Here is a 25,426-nt window from a genome sequence, read left to right as displayed (position 1 = left end):
CATCATAGTAAAGCAGTTTAATTTGTTGTTCCTGAGCAAAAGGAATTAGGTACTTCTGTCCTTAGGTTTTCATCCTTAGAGTGTTGGGATTTTACTTTTTTCTGGATACCTCACAATGCATCAGAACAGAACACAAGCCAGTAGATTAGAGATGTGGGAGTTTGTGTATGGACAGAGGTGAATTGCAGAGTTTAGGGAATAGATTGGGATGAAGGTTACTAGGACTGTGTTGTGCCTCTTTATAACAAAAGAAAGGAATAGACTGAATTTACAGCTGAGGCCAGGCAGAAATGTGGTTGTCAGGCAAAAGCAAAGCCAAACATCATGAAATAGTGTGCTTGGAGATGTGTTTCATAATGCAAGGGAAGTCATAGAGAAGTCAGCAGTGTTGCACTGTAAACAGCACTGAATGCAGCTCAGTGGTCCTGCTAAACATGGTGAACTTCCAGCTTTTCCTGAGGCTGAGGTAGCCAAACCTCAAGAGTTTGCCTTTCTCAGAATGAGTTAAAACCAGGCATTGATGTGATAGACGTCTGCTTTAAGATCCTGGACAGTTTTATATGAGATATAGAAGGCAAACGTTAACACTACTCGCAGTCCATTGCCAATGAATTAGGCATCAAAAATGTACAGTCAGCTAGGGAGGAGAAGGAGGATATACAGGCAACAGTATCTGGACTATTTAATTAGCATGTGGCCCCTTTATAGAACACATATCCTCAAAATTAACACTGGAGTAAAACTTTGGAAAATAATTACTTCATATTTACCACTAGTGAAGGCTGCTACTTGTTAGTTCTGTCAAATCTTTAATCTTAAAGCTCTTTTTCAGTGCAGTTTTGTACACTGGAAGAATTCTAGCAGCACAATAAATCCTCATTGCTGTTACTGACTTGGCAGTTTTCCCTTGGACTGGCCCAGAAGGAAGCACTGAGATTCAGGGATTGTGATCTCTACTGCAGTTTCAAGGATTCAACTTTGTCTTAATGTAGACTAGGCCTCCTGTTACACTCACTGAGCCTTAAGAGTTGGGATTTTTAAAGTAATGCCTGCACCCTGATATCTGATGATTTTATTGCTGGATCTTCATCCCCATAAAGCACTGTTCTGGGGAATTACCATGTTCTGCACTGGGAGCATAGTGCAGCCAGTGTGCATCTTGGGAACCTGATCCCATCTCTAAACTATTCATCTAAATTTATAAATATTTAATTACAGGAACATAATGCCTATTGTAATGACGGATCTTCCTGCAAACTTCCCAGCAAGTAGCACCCAGACTAATCAGAATATTCCTAAAAGCTAATTAAAAGTAAAAACAACAAGGAGTGTTTTTAAAAGTGTCTGTTGTAATGTCTTTGCTGGACTCCCAGAGTCAATGCACTATAGACTGACTCCCTCGGGAGTGACAATTCTGAGTCATTTTAGCAAAAGAAGAATCTTTTTGAAACCATTTTATTAGTATTGGTTTTAGAGCTCCTTTGAAGACAATCCAGATAACTCGATCCAATTGGTTCTTTTTTTGTTAGCCTTAGTGCTTTTGTGGGTATGCTGGGATGGAATGTTCCTTAGAGACCAGTTTTCCTAGAAGTGGTTTAATGTGAAAGACAGAACAAAGTGCAGCAGCAGGTGATGTGGAACAGGCAGCAAAGCCTTCGCATCAGTACTGTTGGCTGGAGGAGGGCGGTGTTGCCTGCCTTTGTAAGGAACCCTTCGGCACGTCTCGGGTCATTAGCCAGTAGCACTGGCATCTAATAGTAATATAATAATAGCAAATAATAACTGGCACGTGGCATGTCCGTGTCCTTTGCCTATTTAGCATGGGCTTTGTTTCGCTCCTTCAGTCCCGCAGGTGTAAATAATGAAAGAGTAACTACCTGCCCTCCCTGCGGGCGGGCGGCGAGCGCTGTGTCCGAGCCCCGCCGCTGCTCCTCCTTCCCCCTCCTGGAAAACTCCCAGGCCTGCGGGGGACGGCTCTCCCGACCTCACCGAACCTCACGGGGCGTTCGGTGTGCTGCACGGCGGTGCGGTGAGCCCGGAGCCGGCGGCGGTGAGGACGGGCTGCCGAGGAGCCTTCCCGAGCCGCCGGTCCCGGAGCTGCCGTCGCTGAGGAGGCGCGGGAGCGCCCTGGCTTCCTCCCCCAGCCCGGGAGCGCCGCCGGCGCGCGGAGCGGGGCGGTGCCGCCGCCGGGTTCTCCCCGCCCGGGGGTTGCCATGAAACCGAAAGCGGCTCCCGCCCGCGGGGGCGGCGGCGGCAGCCGGGGGCGGCGGCAGCAGCGCGTGCTCGCCGCGCCCCCCGCCCGCCGGAGCCGCGCACGGAGCCGCGCACGGAGCCGCGCCCGCGCAGCCCCGCACCGCGCGCGCCCCGTCGGCAGCGGCGGCCCCCGGGCCCGGCTCGGAGCGCGGCGAGCGCCGGCACAGGTGCGGCGGGGCCGGGCGGGGGCCGGGGCGTGTCGGGGAGCGGGGCTGGGCCCGCGGGCGGCGGGTGCTGGGCGGGCTGGCGGGGGACGACGCCTCCCTGAAGTCCCTGTCCCAGCCCCGCGGTGCAGAGGGAAGTCTGCGCGGGGCTGCTCTCTTCCGCTTAGAGAGGAGGCCCGGGTCGCAAAGCCGAAGTTGGCGCCCCGGGAGTTGTGCGAGGTGTGGCGAAGCCCTCGCCCGTGGCGCCGGGGTTTCCCCCGTGGAGCCGGGCTCAGCCCAGCCCTGCCCCGGATGCGCCACGGCCACCTCCCCCCGGGGATGCCGGAGGGAAAGGTAGGCCCGGTGCCCGCCCCAGAGGTTGGCAGCGCCGAAATTTTGGGGGCTGGGAAGGAAACAAAGCCGGGACTGCTCGGATGAATGAAGAATGTCTTTGCAGCTCTGATCTTTTCAGACTGCAGGGAACTGTAACAAGCATCCCCGCTGGTGTCAGCTGAATGCTGCTGGGGGGAGGGAATTTCCCCTCTGTGCGTATGCAGGGAGTCTTCTGATTTTCCTTGATTAACAGCGCTCTGGGAGCATCTTGAGGCAGCAGGCTTTAACCAAACATTTTCAACACTCTTCATATTTAGAAGGAAAAATGAAGAGCTCCTATTGTTGGCACTTTTTGAATTGCTTTGCCTATTGTTAGCTTGGCTGCTCCTTCCCAGTGCCAGCCAAGAGCAACTTTTCTCATAACTTCCGTTTAATAAATACGGGATGGGCTGAAAGGAGTGCAGTGATGTGCTAAAAAGAGCTGGGTGTATTCAGGTCAGGCACATCTCCAGGCTGGCAGCAGAAACAAGGTTGTATTTTTAAACCTCCCCTGCTGATTGCACACAGAGCATGCGGGTTTAGTGATGAAGGTAAAATTGGGGTGCTCTGGGATGCCCTTGTGCATGAGCATTGGCCTGGGTGGTTTTTCACTTCTTCTTCTTTTGTCTGAGGATTGTGTTGTATTTTTGCTTTTGAGCTAAGCGTGAGGTGTGGTGGTGATGTGCTGCACTCAGCCTAAAACCACCCAGGACAACTTCCTTTGCTGTTACCCTTGATTATCTTATTTTATTTCTGTTGTGCAGAAAGTGTTTGCTGTGGTTGAGGACCCCTCTGTGTGAGCAGAAGGCAAAACCGCAGCCCTTGGCTGAAGGGAGTTTATAGATCAAGTCAGGAGGGAGGGACGTGCCTGTGTGCGGGAGCAATAGGAGGCAGTGCGACCCTCTGGATCACCATGATAGTCAGAAGCCAGTTGTTCCCAGCTGCTGGGCAAAGGAGATCTTGAAGAAAAGATTTGAAGTAGAACAGCCTGCTAATATCTCTCAAAAAAACATCTGCCCTCGCAGCACACACTTGCTCAAATACATAACAAGGAGTCAGTGGAGCCTGTTATCATTGCTTGGGCAGAGAGGAAGCCTTTATATCTCTGGAGGCAATGCAGGGGCAAGTGGAGGGAGACTAGAACAGGCTTTGAAAGTGAAGAGGTTTTGGTGCAGTGGGAAAGTGAAGGGATGGTGAGAGGTGATGTGGTTGTAGCTATGGCTTAGAAAAATGATCTCTGTGGCAGCATGCAGGGTGGATGAATGAATAAAATATTACATTGTGAGAGAAATAAGTGTTTGCAAATGAGTGTTTTCCCCATTCCTGGAACTGTTCAAGGCCAGGCTGGATGGGGCTTTGAACAACCTGGTCTAGTGGAAGGTGTCCCTGCCCATGGCCAGGTGCTTGGAACGAGATGATCTTTATGGTCCTTTCCAACCCAAACCCTTGATTCTATGAAAACCAGAGGATGATGATGATGGACGACAGTTTTGTGTTAGTAGACAAGAAATACTGTGTCATATAAGACATGAAGCAGGAGAAGTTGGTGAGGTATTGTGAGCCTGAGAGAGATTAAGGCTGTGGAGCTAAGTGGAGCAGGGTCTGGTTGTGTCAGGTTGGGCCACAGGGGCTGTGGAGAAAAAGGGCTGTGGGGGAAGCTTGGGGTCATCATCCTGGGCTGGTCATCATCCACAGCCCGGATATCAGAGGAGAGGCTGAGAGTTCAGCCTGTGCAGGAAGATGGTCTGCAGCAATGGGGCACATCTCTGAGTACCTGGCAGGAAACTTTAGGGTTAGAAACTGAAGAGGTGTAAGCTGCTGAAAGATAAGATTCAGAGTAACTTCATGAAGGAAGAAAGAAAAGCTTGTGGCACTCACATGGTATTTATGGGGTTTAGAGAGGGTAAGGAATCACAGCCAGGAGGCGACAAGATTTTAAAGCTAGAAAGCTGCTGTTGTAGACTTGGACCAAAGGAATTTCAGGTAAGTGCAGAGGGCAGAAACCAGGCAGTTCTTTATTTCACCACACAGGCTCCCTAAAGCAGGAGCAGTTCTTACACAGCTGTTAAAGCTATGGGACAGGTCAGGAGCTCTTCATTCTGTACCTCATATTGCTTGGGTCACTTGGCAAAATCCCTTCAGTGGGCAGGTGCACACTTGTAGGGTGCTTCATCTCCTGGACTTTATTTGTGCCCACCTTTAAGTTATCCTATAGCCCTCTGTCTTCTTCAGTTCTTTGTCTGACCCTTTGATGGTTTTGCATAATCATTTATCATCAGGAATCATCTGGCTAGGGAGAGGTGTTCCTTTTTCTGGCTTGTCAGACAGTCTGTGTGAGTTGTAACTTTTCTTGGTCTCCTGATCCTGTGGAGGCAGTTGGTGGTGGCTGCAAGGATTCAGATTGCTTCTGCTGTCTCGCAGACATTCCATTCTTGGGAGCATTCCTTGCCCAGAGCAGCGTTGCAGCCTGAGGGTGCTGCTGCATGACCCCAGCCAGCTGCCTGGGACACCTTACAGCCAGTGTGCCCTTGGGGTAAGGATTTCAGAACCTCTTCTTTTACTTTCTGAGGCTTTTCTGTCCAAGTTTCTTGGCACCAAGTGTGAAGGGTTAATGATCACACTGTTAGTCATCAGTCCCTTATCAGTACCAATGTGCAGTTGTTCCACTCTCTTCCCTCAGCCTAGGAAAGAAGCTAACCTATTTACCCTGGTGTGTGGCTGGGCTCGGGAAAGTGAGGAAACTTGAGTCATGCTGTATTGTTAATAAAAATGTTGCAAAAATTTCCAGTTTCCCCTGCTCGATATTGCAACAAATACACAAGTGTGTGAGAAACTGTCTGCACCTAAACCACAGGGGTTTTGATATGGGATTGCCCAGAGTGCTCTGTAGTTAAGCATGTTTGTCTCTGGGAGTGGGACTGATAAAGCAAGTTTTTGTGTGTACTGACGTTTGCATATAGGGATTCTGTAAGATTAAGTACGTTGCTGTGAACTTACTTTGCAGAAGATGATATCAAAATATAAAAGTTACTTATTAGTATTATGCAAAGCCACCTAGTGACTAACCAAACCTCAAGATTAGGAACCATCTGCAAAGCAGGTTTTTCCCAAAGTAGGCGCTGTGAGACATGAAATGGTCAGACCTGTGCTAAGTCATATGGTTCACAGTCTTGTCTGCTATTTCCATGTGCTTGACGCTGGAATGTGGCCCTATGAAAGAAACAAAAAAATGCTGTGGCTGCCTGGCTGTGGCAGCATGCTCAGGCAGAGCAGCATGGCTTTCTACTGCCCACTGCTTTTGGAGAAGGGGCCATGGGAAAGCACCGCTCATGGTTATTACCTCTGTCCTCATGGGAGGGACTTTTTAAGAATACATTCTTTCTCCTGTTGATTTTTTTTTTTTTTAAAGAAAAGAAAATGGTAACAATCTTTGCTGTCACCACTTTTTCAACAGCAAGTTCATGGGGTCCCCGCCAGCATCTGGGTTTTTACATTAGCAGTGATATCTTCAATGACAGCTGTGGCTAGAAAAATGTGTGTCTGTGTCATCAGATATATGTATGTGTTAAAAAAAATTTGAGCTCCTCCTAGTAATTCAGATGAATAACCATTGAGTTGATTCATAGATTTATGTATAGATGATGGTAAAGTTCTTTATTAACACTGAGTCAAAGGGTCTGGGCGTGGAAAATTAAAACCAAGAATCTCTTGTGCCTTGAGTAGATATTCATGGCCAAACCAACTGAATGGTCAAATCAGCTGAAGTCCTGAACAGTGTGTCCCTGTAGGGCTGAGAAAGAGACGTGAACTTGAAAGCCCCGAAGACCTGGTTCTGCAAAGTTTGTAATAGCCAATTATTTGTTAGGAAAAGCGAGGACTCACTTTGGCTTCAGTACACTAAAAGATAAAAAATTAAAGCCTGTTAATTGCCTTGCTCTCTGTCCCTTACTGTTACTCTTTGTTCAGCAACTTTATTTTGTTTTTTGTCTCTTCCTTCATTCTGTTTCCTAAGTGCTGTTGCTGTCTGTTCACTCACGTTCATCCTCTTGAGTTTGCTTGAAACTTGGTCAGGGTTTCAGCACTGCGCTTGGTGCTGGAGGAGGTCAGGGGCTGATCACGAACAATAACACTGGCCTGCTGCTCTCTACTCATCCTGCTGCCACTCAACTTCTCCATTTGGGGTTTTCCCCAAAGCTTCCCAGAAGCAGATGGTGCTTCCTGGAGCTGTGCTTGCAGAGCACTATGCTTTCTGCAGTGCTGCCTGCTCACGACAAATCCAGCTGGATGTGTCCTTCCTTCAGAGCTGCCAGGCTCAGGGAAAGCCTATGTAGAAGCTGTTGTGTTGTTCTAGTGTCAGCCTGGTCAGAGGTGGTGTAGAGTCAACAGCCTGACCAGGAAGCAATTGGGGGCAGGTGCTGATGGCAGGGATGAAAGGATACCTTCTGGGTTAAAAAGTTTCCTTTTCCTTCCACATAGAAGTGAGCTTAGGCTGTGCTGAGAAATGCAACTCAAATAAATTTAATTGATCCCATAAAGAAGTGGCATGCCTACAAATTGGTGCCTTTCCCTTTGCCACTGACATAATGATGCAATGATTTGTCTGTTCCAGAGCTTTGTGGAAGGTTCAGGAAAACATGCAGTAGGTTGAGATACCTCCTGGGAGGGAAGAAGGAAATTGAAATAGGTTAGAAATGCTCTGGGAGCAAGTTCAGTTAAAGGGAAAAGATGAAAGAGGGTATATGTTGCACTAAGTACAAAGGAGAATAGAAACTTTTTTTGGAAAATTAGTATTTTAAATTACAGGAGACTTTAAAATTATTGCTTTTAGAGAAAATATGATATGTTACTTTAGGAAAGGAAGAAAAAAAAAAAAAAAGAAAACAAGAGACCAGAAAGCAAAGGAAGAGGGCAGAGGAGGATAAAGAAAGAGTGGGATGGAGCCTAAGGCACTGCCACGAGGGCAGCACATTTTGGACTGGGGAGGGAGGCTGATGCAAAAAGAGGGAGATGGAGGCTGCCAAGAAGCCTGTGTGCACAATTAAGTTCAGACTACGAAACCATTGGGGTTTATGGCCACTTAAGTTATTACAAAACCAAATAAAATGTTTATTTTCTTAAAATGGATTTTAGAGTCCTGTTTAAATGTGACATGCCTGTGCAGCCTGTGGCATGGGCTTATGTGACCGAGCCAGTGCTGCTTCCTCTGTGAGCCACCACTTCGCTTCCTGCAATGGGTGGATTCACCCAGCTTTGCCAAGGCTGCTGTGGAGGGATGCACAGGATTGGATCTGGGTTTTTCTTATGTCCTTGTGTGTTTCCTGCTGCCCTTGTACTTTTTCTTTGATCACATCACTCATCAGTTTTGTGGAAAGTGAAATCTACTCTGTATCTTGGATTCCAACTGTGAGAAATGTCCTAGGTAACCTTGCGTTGCTCCAGATGGTAAAATCTGCAGTCCGTACACCATTGCAGTAAGGCAAAATACTTTTCAGTGGCTTGCCTTTTATCCTAGCCCTTCTAAAACATTTTTATACATGATCTTTTCAAAGCTACTCTGGGGGATTTCCACTCCCTTGCTGTTTTAAAATGCTTGTACTGCTGTGTTAACCACAAAGCTCACACTGGTGCACTCTGTCTCTCTGTCTCTCTCTCATTTTCTCCCCATTGAGGACCAGCTACAGTTTGCAGGTATGGCTTTACCAAAACGTGTCTTGTTCACACTGGCAGGAGCTTAACTTTGCCAGAATTGTTTCTCATTTCTAAAGGGCTATTCAGGGGGTTGTCACACAGGGGTTAGGGGAAGGCTGCAGACCCAAAAACATCTCAGGAACCGAGTTCACTCCCTGAACTGGGGAAGTGGTGCCACAGTGTCATAGGCATGCATGGCAGAGCCTTCTTACTGAGATTTCTGTTGGTGCTTGGGAAGGTGATAAAACATTCAGGGATTGCCACAGAAGTGATGGCAACAAAGTTATTTTCCAGCTGTGAATGAGGTTATTTTAAGGCATAACAATATTGTGTTGATTAGAAATAGATTTCTTGATAATGCAAAATTAATTAATTAATTATTTTTAGAATCTCCAGGGAAAACAGTAGATGTAGCAAATAAGTAAGCTGGCTGTAAAATCAAGGCTGCTTCAGCACCAGACACACTTCATTAGTTGTAAGAGTGTATTTTTAATTTTTTTTTAAATGCTGGGTTGTAATCTGTGTCTTAAAAACCTGATGAAGTCCAGTCTTATGGGAATTTATTGTAATGCTTGACTGTACCTCTGTGCAAAGGAAACCCTAGTGTCTTATTCTGCTTAGTGAAAATTTGCCTATGGAGATGAGCAAACTGATGCTTGCTTAGTAAGGTTTTACTGTGCCTCGAGGATGAGGTAATATTACAGTTGGAACTTCCAATAGTATAGTGGTGTCTATATACAAAAGAAAATGTTTATTCTGCTGTCCTCTGCAGCAACATCCCCTGGGGGGGCTCAGGCACATATCCTGTAGGAAATTGTTGCTGTTAGAAGTACTCTCTCCTGGGTACCAGCTGGTCATTGCACTGCATCTTTTAAGTGATCAGGACAACAGCAGGGCAGCTCCTGAGGTTCACTTGCTGCCAGGTGAAGTGGGATAGAGCCTTGAGTTGAGCAGTGGGTCTGTGTTGGTGCAACAGGGGATCTTTTCCCTCCTCAGCCTCTGTGCTGGAGGGAAACACACGATGCAGCCAGGGTCCTTCTCCCACATTGGGACTCTGCAAGTGTGTTTTGTTGTCAGCAGTCAAAATGTTCTAGCTCTTCCTGGGCTGGAAGGGACAAGGATGATCCCCCAGTGATGTCAGATGTCATCATCTCCTCTTTTCACATGACTCCGTATAACTTGCTGTATCTTAAATGTGTATTCCAAACTGTATAAACGCTTTCAGTCATTCTTTAGCAAACTCTTACCTCTTCCACTCTGTGGGTTGAGTTGGGGCATATATTTCTTGTCCCCAAAACAGTGGGTTTTGGAGGGGCTTAGAGTAGTAAATCATACAACTTCGTTATTTTAATTCAAAAGTACTGGAGGCAGCTAATCTGTTTATAAGTTTAATAGTTTATAAGGCAGCTTGGAGAGGATTGTTTTAGTGCAAGATCTGTTCCCCTCTATCCTGTTTCTGCCTGTCAGCTCCCAATGAAGTGACTTGATCTTAGACCTCTAAATTTGGCAAAATTTTTCCTACTGTGACTAAGACAGTTCTGATCTACCATAAAAGGTAGATAATTTTAGAGGGAGGGACAGGGCATCTTCTAAGACTTGTCCCTACCAAGTGTCTTAGGGCGAAGCAGTAGAGCTGAACTAGAGCTACAGAAAGGTAGGTGCATAACCTTTTCTCCATGCCCTGTTGTATGTATCACATGGAAGCTGGTAAGTGAGGAAGCGATCAAGGTGCTTTTTACTGGGAATACCCCAGTCCTGGAGGGTGGCTGAGCATCACCCTCCCCTCATGCAGTGAACCTGGCCGAAGCCAGGCTCTCAGCCCCATTTGCTGGGCAGCAGGACCAAGGATCCTGTCTTCTTGTCCATGTGTAATGATCAAATCTGTGATAATGACCTGGATTTTCCTTTCTCAGTCTGGGACATGGTGGCACCCAGTGCCTGTGTCTGGCTCTGCTGTCCTGGAGGTTTTGGCCGTAATGGTGCACTCACAGCTCATGGTGCTAACCTTTCAGCAGGGCTTGGCTTCATGTGAGAGAAAACAGGAAAAACATATTCTCTTTTAAAAAAGCAACTACATCATAGGGAATGGTTTTTCCTGTGTGCATAAAGTATGTGTTTGTGGCTAGAAGAAGTTAATCTGTCCACAGTAGTTCAATGTGATATCAGGGTTCCACACAGCCTCTGTCATTCTGTCTGCGGGTGCTGTAGGTAGAGAGCAGCAGTGCTGGGGGGAAGCTGTTTGAACATGGCTTTAAAATGTTGATGCAATTTTATATTCTAGTAAGTCATGCCAATGCTGATTTTTCTCCTCATTATTATGTTCTGCTCAGTTTCTGAACAATAAGCAATTCTAAGTGTGGAACATTTTACTGGAAAACATTTGGGCTCGGTTTGGTGTGGCAGTAGTTGAAACAGGATAGCTCACAATTTATAAAGTTTATTTTTGTTATGAAAATTATTCCACTTGGATTATTTCCAGTGAGGTTAAAGCATCTGCATAGAAAGAGTTGTTCCAGAAGCATTTTGCTTGTGCAGCTAATGGTGCCGACAGGGGTGGGAAGGTGCTGCTGGGAGCTCTTTGTACTGCACACTGCCTTTGAGCTCCCACCCATTGGTAGCTCTTCATAGGACTTGGGCTTAGCCTCTAGGGATTCATACCACTTTTTTTATGTGTGGGCAGAATTAATTCTATTTATTTCAGTAGAGGGAAATCTTTTTTTTTTTTTTTAATGTGTATATTTTCAGTCTCCATAGATTGGGTGTTTTTATGTGTGTGCTGTTGCAGTAGAGTTGCAGTGAAAATCACTTTACAGCATGCACTGTGTCTGCCACAAGAACATCATTATGCAGCACGAGCTGGCTGCTCTCTGCTATTTTAAACCAGTATTGCAGTTTGCACGTGTGCTGAAAAACTGCAGCATACACAAAGGCAGGACACCTTCCCCTTGCTGGAAGCTGTGAGAAGGAAGAAGTGAAAGCTACCTCAGCCCCTACCTACGCTGGCCAGGCATCAGCGTAAGCAGGAAATTGATTCAGATAACCCTGGGGTGCTCTCACTGTCACAAAAAAGCACTTTTTCCCCTGACAGTTTCCCTTTGGTTTCAGTTCAGAAAGCCCATGCATGGAGCCAAGCCAGAAGTGGGAGCAAAGCTGCTGCAACCTGCCCTGAGTCACTGAGTGCTGGGATGGGAATTACATGCTGCCTGGGATGGTTTGGATCGCATCCCACCGAGTGCTGGCTGGCAGTAGGGCTGGCACAGGGCTGCTGTTTCTCAGCTCCTCTGAGTCTCTCCAGCTGATTTACACGGGCATCTCTCCAGCTTGGGCAAAGGATTGCCATCCACAGGCCTCCTCCTGGGGCAGCCCATTTCTTCCAGCAGAACAGCTGCAAATGCTGCAGCAAAGCTCCTGCAAGGCTGGCAGCAGCGGTGATCTCCCTGATCTTCTGGGCACCCAGAGGTTTCCGCTCTGCCCTCTGAGCAGGCAGCCTTCCCTTTCACCTGGGGTGCTCTTTCCTGTGCCCTGAGATGTCCTCAGCTGTGCAGTACCATCCTGGGCAATGCTGAGGTGGAGGAGGTGTTTTCATGGAGATGCCAAGAGTCTCCATTTTTCGGAGTGGGATCTGGGTGGGGTGCGTTATGAAGGTGTTTAAGGAGATACAGGCTCTCATTTCAGCAAGAGAGTTGGAAGGTGTTGTACCATAGCAGAGTGCTCCTTGCAGAAAGAAATGGGAGTGATTTTGGTTGATTTAATGAGCAGTGAGAGCTCTGGAGGAGTTACTGGATAGGATTTTGGGCTGATGACTGTGTTTCTTTTTAATGTGTCCCATAACTTTTTTGCCTAAAACTTCTCACCCCAGCTGGAGTTTCTGGAGTTAAGGAAGATCCCTAAAGGCAAAATGGGTAAAACACAGAAGCTGTTGTTGTAGTTGTTGTTGGTTTTATTTTAGTGTGTTTTTACACATTAGCTTGCTAAACCATACCATCAGATGATGTAAATGCTGGAGCATAATAGGACTGGGGAGACTGGATGCCAAGTAAATGGGAGAAAGAACAGTAATAAGAGAGAGGAAGGAAACTTGCTTCAGAGGTGTCACCAACCGATGGCAGAGTGAGCTCTTAGGCAGTTCATCCTGTAGGTGGTCCATGCTCTGGAAATTAATGGTGACAGCTCTCCATCTGCCTTAGAAGCAGCAAGCACACTCCGCTGCTGGCATCTGCTACCGAGGCAGCCCAGACATGAGACTGGTAATCCCTCAGGCTGCATTTTGGCATCCCTGGTTGATGTGAGGAAAATAGAATTGCTCCTTATTAGGTGTCAGGGAACCGGGAACCCCGTTTTCAGAGGAGGAAAGATCAGCTGTTTAAAAATTAAAGGAGAAAATGGACAACCATGTCTGGTTTGAAGCAGAAGGCTGTTTATTTGGAGGGATCAAACAGGGTAATTTGCAAACTCCTGTTGGAATAATAAGTCTTGATGGCTGGAATATGATTAGGGCTCATATTCCTGAGGGCTACCAGTGTTAGATGATCAGGTGTGCTGGAGTATGTCAGACATTCAGCCTGGTGAAAGGCAAGGAGACTCTCACAAGCTGGGGAGGTGAATACTGTGTACAACCACTAACGAGGGTGCTGAGTTACAGGAGCACTTAAATGTTGGCTGTGGAATACATTTTAATTGGTTAAGTGCTTTGGCGTGTTTTTGAATCAGGCACATTATCTGTCCGCTGGATTTCCTTGCCCAGGATGGATTGCTAAAGTAGAAAGGAAAATGGATGTGGCTCTCTGAAGCCCGAGGTGCTCTGTGGCAGCTCACTAATTGCTGCTTTCGTGGGCTGCTGCAGCAGGGAGGGAGGGCAGAATGTCAGTGCTGGGCACGCTGTTTCATGCCAGACACAAGGTTGTTAATGGTGATGTGCTGGCCCTGCTTCCCTCCAAAAGCAGCAAATGCCCTTGGTGACCTTACGGGAGATGAGTGAGAGCTCTCAGAGAGGTGTTGATGCCAGTAAGAGTGACACCAGTGACTGACAGGGTGGGTGGTGCACACAGAGGAGAAATAGCATCCCACAGCACAACTGGAAAACTGAGCACTTCCCTCATGAAATGATCTGGGAGCTGTACAATCCTGTAAGGAAAACATCTTCTGAGTGCAAAGCTGCAAGAAATGCCAACCAGAGTGGCTCTAGGTCCTGAGCTACTTGCAAAAAAAAGCAACTGCAGGGTTGAGGGACTGGTGGCAAATCTCAAGGTTTGTGACTTAGGGCTTGGAACAAATATTGATGGTTTTTCTTACTGGAAAAGTAACGTTGCATTCCTATGCTGTGTATGAGTTACAGTAGGTTGAAAGAAAAACTTACATCACACTTCTGATTGCAGCCTTGCTTTTCTTCCTTTTTTTTCCACCACTTCTTTCAGACAGAATTAACTCAGCCAAAAACTTGCACATAATTAAGTGAGATCAGAGTATACTGCTATAAATGAGTGATCAACAGGAAAAAGAAAGATGTCAAGTTAAGAGGCTTCAACTCCTGTAACACCTAAACTGAAGGTAAAATCCCCTTGCTGCCTTTTTTTTTTGTATGCTCCTTGCTGTGAACCACAAAGCCATCTCCTGCTTTAACCAGTGCAGTGAACTTGTAAATTCATGTGGGTGGGCTCTACTTTAGGTGGAGACTTTCCTGGTGAACATTAAGGCCAAGACTTGGATTCTGCTTTCCCCAGCTGTGTCTGTGACTCTTGTAGTTTTTTTTGAGACTAAGAACTGCTGCAAGAAAATTTTAAAAAATCAAAACCCAACCAAACCATAAAAATCTCAATTCTGTGGAATAATTTTCAGGTTGTGAAGCTCTTTTCCAAAGAAATGTGCTTTGATGCTTGTTGTGTAATCTTCATTTTGTGGTTCTGTGAGCGTTTTGTTGTTCTTCCATAGCTGGCACCACATTTCCCTCTGAAACCTGTCTCCCCCCTGCAGATGAGAGCCCTCCTGCCAGCAGCAACCTGCTGCAAGCGGTAGCCGAGGCCGAGTGGCTGCCAGGGAGTATTTGAAGAGCTTCTCCCTGTGTCTGCTTCGCTTCCCAGTGCAGCTCCCATGGCCTGTGACGAACCCGCTGCTCTCTCGGGCATCTTCACGCGCCAGAACTCTGCCAGCACCAACTCTCTGGACTTCGAGCCCGACACCGACTACAAGTTTGTGGAAAGCCTGGAGGAGCGCTACAAGTGCGCCTACTGCCACCTGGTCCTGCACAACCCCCACCAGACGGGATGCGGCCACCGCTTCTGCCAGCAGTGCATTCTTGCTCTGAGGTGAGAGCAGACTCCTCCCGTACCCGCAAGCTCCCCTTGTTCTCTTTCCTAAAAAAACCAGCCCACATCATCTATAAATGAGCAGTGAGTGCCATAATAATATTACCAACCCAGTAAGAGGCTGAAGGAGTCAGTGGAAGGACTCTGTTGAACCCAGTGACTGCGTGCTCAGTGTTTTAAAGGTGTCTCTAACCCGGTGCTGGTGAACCGCAGGGAAGTCAGCGTAAAGAAACTATTGATGTAAGCTGATACACTGCTGTGTGAGATGCTGCTGTGGTCTGTCTGCCTGCCATTGTGCTCTTCAGAGGAATTTGCTGCATTGATGTCTCACGGTGTTGGTGCTGGTGGTTAGATTAGGCTGTGTTCATTTGCTTCTGCATAATTCCTCTGAATTTAGCAGAATTATAAAACTGATGTTAATATTATCTGATACTGCAGTTAGATCACAAGGCTGCTGGCATCCCTCTGCTTGGTACAAATGAGTTTACCCCCCAGACCTGTCTGGGAATACATTATGGACTGTTTGGTGTACCTGAAGGCAGGATTTCTCCTGGAAAGGCTGCAGAGGAGCCTCTTTACATGGATGGATGTCACTAATTAACTTTTGTGAATTTTAGATGCTTCACATTTGCTGCTTTGTCTCTGTGTTGCTCCCTTTTGCACTGCCTCAATGAATGTTTTCCTGCACCCTATCACAGGATTTCTGGAAGCCTTTTAAGAAAGGAGCCATTAGGTCTTCTTTTACTGGTGTAGCAAGGAGGGCACTGGTTCTTCTAGGCAAAGGCTGGGTTTAAAGCGCACAATGAGATTTTTTGAGATACGACATCTGTGAGCTGCAGCTGGCCAGAGAGTGACTAAGTCCTCTTAATTAAAAAACATCTTGTGGTTTTTACCATTGAACACTCTTAGGACAAACTCTGCTTTCTATTACATATTCACGGTTACCGCTTTATGTCCTCTCTAAGCTCTGGGCAGAATTTGGCTGTGTAGTTGCTGGATAAAAGTGTTTTCAAAGGACTTTTTTTTTTGTTTTTATGGTATCTACTGCTGACTTCTGTCAGAGTCAGATTATAGCATAGCCCAATTTCATAAAATAATTTGAATTTCCTGTGGGTTAACACGACTCTTCTTTTGATCTAGAGAGTTAAATGCAGTACCCACCTGTCCTGTCGACAAAGAAACAATAAAAATGCATGAGGTAAGTGGCTATAGCTTTATTTCAACAGTCAGCATTTACATGGGAAAGGCAAGACAGCTGAGAACAAGGTGGCTTTTAGTCCTCAGAGCAGAGCAGTTTTTCTGTCTCTGAAATGATGCTAAAGGAAGCAGTGTACTCAGTGATGCTTTCCCAGGAAGAAATTATGGCTGTCTAGCTAAAGCTTCATTTTATACTTCATGTTCTAAAGTTATTTCATTTTAGTCTTCTGTTATTTCCAGTAAAGTGTTGAAGAATTTCACAAAGCTTTAAATCCTCTCAAGTCACCAGATGTCTGGCTTTTTATGGAGATTTTATTGACTTGCTTTTTTAATGCCCTATCTTGCTAGGATATCTTGTTTATCTGATTGTCTTTGTTTTCACTTGGCTGTAATTTGCTGTCTTGACTATCTGCATTAGCTCTTATTAGCCCTGAAGATTTAATTTACTTTTGGGTAACTTTTAGAGAAAAAAATAAGTTAATCCTTTTTATTTTGCAAGCTATTGTTGGTTTTGGTTGTTTTGTTTTAGAATGGATTCATTTGTCCTTACTTATATTCCAAGACTTGAAAGTGTACTGTATACTTGGTCCTGCCAGATATTTTCCAGGGAAATAAAATGTTTCCTTCCTCTCTCTCCTACTCCTGATTGGAAATTGTAATCAGACTGTCCACAGGATTTTTGGTTTTCATTTGCCATCTTCTACTTCTTGCAAATTTTGATGGCAACAATACAGGAAGATCTCTAAATAAGACAGAGAGTTTGCTCTGGGGGCTTCGTTTGCTTCTGCATATACAGCTGAGAACAGTGCTGCTTCTCAGAGGTGGCAGAAAGGATATCTCAGCACTGCCTCCATCCCAAAGGCACTTGAACATAGTGGAGCATGGCACAGAGCTGGTTTGGCTTTTGGGGCATATTAGCTCCAGTTGCTTTCCTCTAGATACAGGCAGGCTCTGGCAGTGGTTATACAGCTCCTGTGCTACTAGTCCTGCTGGCTGTGGGGATGGATCAGCATCTGTGGAATAACTATGTGGGGGGAAAAAAAACCCTACAAAACAAATTTCAGAAATGGTTTAATTTATAGTTTTAATACAAATTTTCAACATTAATTATTAAGAGCCATACTCATGATTATGGAGTCTACACTTGAACACTCAGAAGATCTGTAGCGATGTATTGTTCTTTTATATTATAAGTAATATCCCTTGTTGTGGTGGCCAGTGAACATACATTACAAGGGACAGAGAGTTCTCAGTAAGACAAGTCCCCAGCACCACAAGAACCACTTTATGTTAGGGTGACCAGAAAGGCTTCTCCCAGGATGCTTGTTCTGTTACGTTACTCTATCCCAGTTTGGATTCCCCGGTTGGCTGTCAGCCTCTACCCCCCCGTCACTCCCCCAGAGCTTCCCCATTGGTCCCCGCTCCCTGGTCCTGCCTTTTCCCCGTCCCCGGGTAAAACTGTGAGTTTTGGGATTGTGTTGGTATTTGCCTCTGCACCCTTTGACAGTGTAGCAGCAATAAATGCTCCTGGCGGAACGCACACAAATGCCCTTCTCGACTCTTTGCTACCGACTGTAACACTGAACCCACCCGTGCGTCTGTGGGGGCACGCGGGACCCCACGGAGCCGGGCAGGGACAGTATTACCATGTGACTGCATATTAAGGCTGGTTTGCTTCCTTTACAGGTATTCAAAGACAACTGCTGTAAAAGGGAAGTTCTCAACTTGCATGTGTTCTGCAAAAACTTTCCTGACTGCAATTCAAAAGTAATTCTGGGACGATATCAGGTTGGTTTGCTTGATCAAATTTTGAAGCCTTTGATTTTCATGACAGCCCTATGTATTTATGATCAGCTAAATTCCCATGATTTTCTTCAGAGTTATTGTTGCAATGTGGTTTAAGTACAAAGATTATGACAGCTATACACTGTAAGTAGCAAATATTACAGCTCTTAGCTTGTTCCAGCTTTGCCTTAGGGTTTTTTCTTTTTTAAATAAGAATCATTTGCTTTATGTAGCCTTAGTAAATTAGTGTCCATTCATATTCTGAATGTTTAGGTGATTGTTGATTCAAGGAAACGTCCCAGGTCACACTGGCCATTTGGCATTTAATCTGCTGGTGTGTGTTGCAGGAGCATCTCCAGCAGTGTTTGTTTCAAAGCATGCAATGCACTAATGATGGATGTCCAGATCAAATTCTTCGCAAAGACTTGAAAGAGCACTTGAGCCAGCACTGTAAATTCCGAGAAGAGATGTGCCAGTACTGTAATACATATGTGGTGTTAATTAACATAAAGGTAAGATTATGAAGCATTCCCAGGAGTCCATAGCACCTGTTTCCCCTTGATACTGCTGAGTGAAAAGTTTCCAGCATTGCAGTGGCACTTAACACCTGAAACAAAATTTGGCTGAGTAGCTGAAGGTGAAAGTATAATAACTGTGCTTTAAATAATACCAATTATTGATGCTTTCTTACGAACACCAAGGTGATATGTGGCTTGCATTTGTATGTTTGGGATTTCTTTTTGCATAGCTTCCTCTGCATATACTATAAAAAAATAAAACCATTGCCTTGTTCTGTTCCTTTTTCTTCAGAATCATGAGAAAAATGATTGTCCTGATTATCCTGTGCCTTGTCTCCAAAACTGTTCACAAATAATTCTGAAAAAAGAGGTACAATTATTTTTTTTCACATATTGCAATTCAGCAGATCACACATGTTTATGAAAACTGAAAGCAATGTTGCAGACCACATTTGCCCGTGCCAATAAAATTTCAATGCTCTAAGTGTTTAGTTTGTTTGATCCTAAAAGGGATATATCTCCCATCTTTTAAGTGGATTATTCTGTCACTGCAAGCCATTGGTGTTTTGCAGAATGGAAAAATACCTGGCTTGCTTATTGATTCTAAATACTCACTTTCCTGTTTAGGTGATTGGTGGTGTCACGACAGTGGCCTTTATTCACCCTTTGTGCAGGCATTTAGATTTCATTAGTGCTTCAAATTACCAAGTAATTATTTAATCACAACCTTCTTTGTTAATACATGCAGATCGAAAAGCACCATGCTGTGTGTCCTGAGGCAGAAGTGGACTGCCCGTATAAGCAGTACGGCTGTCATGTAAAGGTACTGTTTTACAGATCTTTGTCTGCACCAGGACTGGACTCTGTCTCCCAAACCAAGCACAATAATTAAAATAACCAGTTGATGTCCTTTCACAGCCATTTCTGCTGTTGGTTAAGATGCCATCCTAGAAAATCAGGACTGCCTTTCCCTCACTTCAAGGCATAAAGGAGACATTTTGAATGTTTGCATTACTAAATTTTTTACTGACAGCTTCAAAAATCTGCTTATCTTACTATTTTATTTTTTCACTTCCCCCCTCTGCCTCACTAAGGTTAAAAGAGGGAAACTTGCTGAACATGAAAACAGTGCCCTGAGGGAACACATGCTGCAGATTTTAGACAAGAACTCCCGGTTGGAAGAACAGGTAAGTCATATTTAATAAGCACTCTTCAGCAGTTCTTGACTTGTTAGCGGATGATATGAGAGTCTACATTTGTTGCCTGGTTTAGCTCAGCTACATTTTAAAAGACTGTTTTTATGGTCTTTTCACACCTCAGAAGACAGCATAAGCTCTTCTAGGGAAGTCAGTCAATTACAGGGAAAGCTCTCTGTGCCCAGGCACATACATTCTCCACTAGGCACAGTGGGAGGCTCCTTGCCATTGCTCACCTCATTTGCTTTCAGTCTCTGCCTTACACTGGATATGACGTTTAGAGATAAAGTATTTTAAAGTTTCATTGACTGGCCAGGTTACCTGCTCTGTGTGGAGGCAGCACAGAGGACACCAGAACCAGCTGCAAGCATCTTTCTGCTCATGATCACTTCTTTGGCTCCCAGCAGGTGACACTGGGTGTAGGCCCAGTCCTGCTAAACTGAATGCATCCAAGCTGATAGTGAACTTACTCTTTGCTTGTTTATGCAAGAAATAAGCATCCCAAAGTGCTGTAACTTGGTTTTGAAGAGTGTATCCCTCACTGACTCATCTCTTCAGTTGGTTAGACCTCTGTAGAGGAAAAAAATCTGTATACATATGCACAGAAACACACATGCACGTGTGCATGTAAGTATGTACTACCCCACTGTAGAGCTGAATGGATCATCATGATGGAAATGAGAGATGGGAGCCTCTTTCACCTGTAGCCACACAGATCTATTCAAGAGTCTGATACCTTACGTTCAATTCTTGCCAGTGCTTATCCACAAATAGTGAATTAAGGAGTGCTTTATCTAGCTCACTTAGAGGATTTGCACTGTAAACTTTTCCACTCTCTCTTATATAGTCACATATTTTATAATTTCTTCATTGTATGTTTTGGTGTTCCTTTGCATTTATACTCTGATTTTTCCATCTGTAGATATCTGACCTGTATAAGAGCCTGGAATGTAAAGAGATTAAAATCCAGCAGCTAGCAGATGCCATTAAGAAATGTGAGAAAGAATTCAGACAGTATACACAACTGTTTGGTAACAACAGCAGCTTGATGGTAAGCAGTCAGGTGAGACATTGATTTTACCTTTTTTACCAATTGCTTTCTTGTATCCTGAAATATGTTTCTCCAGTAATAGTTGTCATTAATAGCACAGCAATAACAAATCTCCTCAAGACCTTCTCATTTTTTTACAGTACGGCATTGTCTTTTCATTTTAATGGATACAGAAGTTTGGATACATGATCTGGGCAAAAAGCACTGTACAAATCCTCATGGTCAGATGCCCATGGCAAATGTGCAGGTGTAAATTTGAACACTGAGCTGAATGTAGTGATGCAGTGTGAATTGGGTCTGAATGACGGATGGCTTCTCAGTCTGTAAATGTGCTGAATTAATCATGAAGGAGCACTGGGATAAATTCCTAAGCCAGCAGAGCACTTTGAATGCATCATATCATTGATACTGCTGATATGCTAAAGACTTCATTATGTTAATTCAAAGCAAATAGCTGATTTTATGGATATCTCTTGTCTCTACTTCCCACCCTCTTCCAATGGCATGAACTGGAAAGGCTCTGGCCAGTCACCTGGATAAGTCTGCACGCCTGGAATCACAAGTGAAACAGCTAATACAGATGGCAAACCAGCAGCAAAGTAAATTAGACCTGCGGCCCCTGTTTGACACAATTGAAAACGTGAAACAGAAGATTGCCCTGATGGAGACGTACGACCAGCGCTTGGGTATGTTGGCACTTTCCTGCACAGGTAGCGGGGGTTTGCTCACTTACTGGTGGCTAACGAGAGACTCTGGTGCTACACTCAGTCAGCTGTAGCTCTTCAGTACAAAGGGCTTTCTTCTTGCATTCTGAGACCAAACTGTGATGGTGTGTGCAGTGTTGTCCCACCTTTCCCTACTACACAACGTCTCCTGAACTCCTGTGGCACTGCAGGGCCACAGAGCTGGCCTTGGTCTGGCTCCTGCACTGTGATGGAGGCCATGGTGCTATTCAGGCATTCATGGTTTATAGCTGCCAGTTTTTCTTATTCAGCTACCAGCTGCAATTACAGTTTTAAAAAGTTAGCAGCTGTAGTTCAGAGCCTGTACTCAGGCTTGGGTAGATCAGTTTTGCCAGCTTGAGTCTGGGTGCTCATTTTATCCAGGGCTCTGATGCTTTTATTTTACCAAATGTCTTTCTCTTTTTTTTTTTCTATTTCTTTTTTTCCCCTCTTCTCTCAGTTGTTTTGGAAGATCAGTCCAGCAAACATGATCTCCAGATCAATATTCACAAAGCACAGCTCAATAAAAATGAAGAACGATTTAAGCTTCTGGAAGGCACGTGCTACAATGGGAAATTAATCTGGAAAATCACGGACTACAAGATGAAGAAGAAAGAGGCAGTGGAAGGCCGTGTGCTGTCCATAGCCAGCCAGCCCTTCTACACCAGCCGCTGCGGGTACAGGTTGTGTGCGAGAGCCTACCTGAACGGGGACGGCTCGGGAAAGGGAACGCACATCTCCCTCTACTTCGTGGTCATGAGGGGCGAGTTTGACTCGCTGCTCCTGTGGCCTTTCAAGCAGAAAGTTACACTTATGCTTTTGGACCAAAGTGGGAAAAAAAATCACATCGTGGAAGTCTTTAGAGCTGACCCCAACAGCAGCAGTTTCAAAAGGCCGGATGGAGAAATGAATATCGCCTCTGGCTGTCCGCGCTTTGTGCCACACTCAGTCCTGGAGAACACAAAGAACACCTACATCAGAGATGACACTCTCTTTTTGAAAGTGGTTGTGGATCTAACTGATCTGGAGGAATTGTGAAAAGCGTGCCCGATTAGTGTGACTTCTGTAACCATGAGGAACTGCTTTTGTGGTGAACACCAGCCCTACGATAGTGAATTGCCACCAGTCAAGCTACTGAGAATGTTTCACAGCTTTGGATTTACAGGACAGATAATGAATTGCCAAAGCATGGGCCTTTCCTTTTCTAACCTTTTTTTCAGGACTGCAATTTTAAGGCAGCTAGAAGTCCAGTCTGATGAAGGGAGGCATTTGATCCAGATTGGTTCGGTCCAGGCTGGGGGGGAATGCTTGGCTCCCATCACCAGACTGGCATTTGGAGATGAAACTCCTCCAGTAAACTCCCTGGAGCCCAGGCAGGCCTATGGGCTCCTCTCCCTCACAGAGAAGTGAAGCCATGCCCAAATGTGCAAGTGCATTTCATCTGTGTGCAATGGAAACATTTCAACATTAGCAAATTCAAATCAATGTGTATTGATCCCTCCATCTCCTGGATTTTTTGAAGCAGGAAGAATGGCTTCAGTTAGGCAGGGAAAACATTTGGCAAGTATCTTGCATCTTTTTTATTTGTTTGAATTGTGTTTTTCCAGAAAGCCCAGAGGAAGGAGCCAATGCCTCTTAATTTTGTAGCCTGTTTTATCAGCTGTACAGGGTACCCCCAAGTCACAACAACTTTCTTGTGTCCTTTCAATTCCTGCCTAGTGCCTTGGGACTGGTTTCCACTGGTGGTAAACATCCACAGTCCCCATCTGAAGCCAAAAGCTGCAGGTGCTTCTCACCCCTCAGGACATGGCCAGAGGCAGGGCACTTGGACAGCCTGCCAGCTCTCAGCTGCACTTGTGGAAGAGGGGCAAAACTCCTGTTGTTTTGCTTCCACATCTGTGCAAAATAGATGTTTTCTGGCCTACCAGCTCTACAAAAGGCAGGAAGAGCTTGGGAAATAGCTCACGTAACATGCACTTTTCCTCTCTCCTAGATGTTTGGGGAAGAAGGGGGAAAATGGATTAGAGGGGGAGGTTGCTGTAAGAACCCAATTTTCACTATCAGTGCAGCTCTAGTGTTTGTTAAAGGATGACACAGCTACTGACTGTGATGTCTGAAGACCTTACTTTTTATTCCAAGTTCCTTCCATACTGGAAGGCAATGTGTGCATTGTACAGGGTTTACTGGAGACGCACTAAAACCACCAAGATCAGGCACTGAGGAGCAGAATACATGTGCCTTTTTAAAGCCCTTTGGGTGCCTGTAAGAGGGTATAATTTTGCATACTCAGTCATTTTGCTATTACAAGTGGCAGAATTTTGCGTCTCTCATCTCTTACAGGTCAGGTAGGGAAACACCATGGCATTATCCGTTGCTCCAAAGCTTATCAAGAGACAGCAAGAAACTAAGCTGGGTTTAGAGTAAGAGTAAACTAGGCAGGATAAAAATCAAAACAGGGCACAGACTGAAAAATGTAAGATAGAAAATTCAGCAGGGCAAACGTGGCAAAATGAAAAATGCGGTTCCTGTTGATATCAACCTAAATAATTCAGGGATTGATACTAAGATGAAGGCAAAATACTTTATTTTGTATCTGCAATCATATTGCTAGACATTTACTTTCCCACATGGTTTTCAGGACATAATTCAGATGTATTTTCTAACTCAGGGGTGGAGGGGAAGAGACCTTAGTAATCTGTACCTCATGGTGGGTTGGCACATGTGAAATCTTTGTTTTGATCTAGAAGTCCCTTTTTGGTTTACAATGTCAGGACGTACTGAGCCACCACAGGGGCTTTCCATGTTCCCGGGGACAGATTGTGAGGAACAAATTTTATTCTTGTACCACCACCATTGACCTCAAGAGCTATTTTAGCTGTAAAACAGAACAAATTAGGCGTAAGACCTGGTTACAGAAAGAGCAGGCTTGTTTTGACAGTGGCATGGCATTCTGTGACATCAGCCCTGAGCCTGGATTTCGTGTCGATTACTACTTCAATGTTTGTCACGTAACTTTCAAAGTGACACAACTTGTATAATAACCACTAATAACTGATGGGAATGTACCACCTGTGTGTCCTGGGACTCTCCAGTACACTGAGTGTAAAATACAGAAACTGATTAAGAGCTCGGACAAGCGAGGGAGGCAAGATGAAAGGGATGTGTGTGGTCTGTATCCTGGCAAATTCCCAGCCCTCTCCACCTCCACCACCCCAAGTGTAAAATGGGGATAATAATACTTGCAGAAGTGTTAGGGTTATTTAAATGTTTGTGGTGAAGTTTGAGCATGAGAAGAGCTAAGTATTATTAAAACTCCATTTCTAATTGTTAGAGTAGGTGATGGCATAGTGACGTGGATAAGTGTTTAGTGTTTTCCTAGACAGATTTTGAAAGCATGTTTGGTTTTAGGCAGTTCGTACTGCAATCTCTCCTCTACCTACTGGTTGGGTTTAGGTTTTTGCCATGAATATTCCTTTTAAAATTTTGAAGCACAAATTCATCCTGGGTGATGGAGACATCCCTTTTGAAATACTGCCTGTTTTATAAAGAATTTGTTGAGAAAATTAATTTTTTTAAAGACAACCTTCTTTAAATTGGTTCTTTTTAGTACAGAAATTGAGAGATTTATGTTAAAATTTTCAGTGATTTTTTTACTACTTGTAAACAGGGTTTTAAATTTCATCTCATTCCTAATAAAGAAAAAAAATGTTGTATAGCATGAAGTGTCAGGAAGAATTTTGATGTTGCATGAAGAATACCAAAAAACTTTTCAATAATACTGTACTGGATAAGTAACCAAAAGAGCGTAGGGTATTTCTACATCAGTGTATGGTATGTTTCTAACGTATTTATTGATAGTTTGTAGTTTGAATATCTCTTACTACAATAGAGGCATTTTTCTAGATGAATGTCTTTACTGTGTACATAAACTAATGTAAGAATAAATAATTTTATCACCCTTCTGGAGTGACTGTGCCCTACATTCCTTTTGGCTGGATTTAAGCAGACTTTTAAGGATATGGAGTACTGGTATCTGTTTACACTAATTAAAAACAACAACAACAAAACACAAAACCAAACAACAAACAAACTAACACTGCTTTAGATTAAAAATCAATGTGCTTCCTGGGTATTTTGGTTTGCAGTTGAATATCGTGAAGCAGCCGCAGATGCAGGTTCCGTAAATCCTAAACTAAATC

The 25,426-nt window shown here is 44.7% G+C and overlaps 1 protein-coding gene across 4 annotated transcripts; it reads left to right on the top strand.

Moving 5' to 3' along the window:
* Positions 1 to 2,366: 2,366 nt before the first annotated feature.
* Positions 2,367 to 25,193, top strand: TRAF5 (TNF receptor associated factor 5). 4 transcript variants are annotated; one of them, XM_039569461.1, is made up of 12 exons: positions 2,367 to 2,420; positions 13,875 to 14,003; positions 14,427 to 14,758; positions 15,899 to 15,956; positions 17,642 to 17,743; positions 18,088 to 18,252; positions 18,551 to 18,628; positions 19,007 to 19,081; positions 19,353 to 19,445; positions 20,377 to 20,517; positions 21,023 to 21,191; positions 21,688 to 25,193. In XM_039569461.1, exons 3-12 carry the CDS (start codon positions 14,544 to 14,546, stop codon positions 22,263 to 22,265), a joined length of 1,674 nt encoding a protein of 557 aa, XP_039425395.1. In that variant the 5' UTR covers positions 2,367 to 2,420; positions 13,875 to 14,003; positions 14,427 to 14,543; the 3' UTR covers positions 22,266 to 25,193. The 4 variants fall into 4 exon arrangements, with proteins under 4 accessions (XP_039425395.1, XP_020439811.1, XP_010391928.1 ...); XM_020584222.2 differs by lacking the exon at positions 2,367 to 2,420 and adding an exon at positions 2,519 to 2,750 and having other exon boundaries at positions 13,871 to 14,003; positions 20,377 to 20,505; XM_010393626.4 differs by lacking the exon at positions 2,367 to 2,420 and adding an exon at positions 2,520 to 2,750 and having other exon boundaries at positions 13,871 to 14,003.
* The last annotated feature ends 233 nt before the right edge of the window (positions 25,194 to 25,426 follow it).

This window comes from Corvus cornix, chromosome 3 (genome assembly GCF_000738735.6).
Source record: "Corvus cornix cornix isolate S_Up_H32 chromosome 3, ASM73873v5, whole genome shotgun sequence".
Lineage (NCBI taxonomy): Eukaryota > Metazoa > Chordata > Aves > Passeriformes > Corvidae > Corvus > Corvus cornix.
This window is presented reverse-complemented; position numbering and strand designations above follow the sequence as displayed.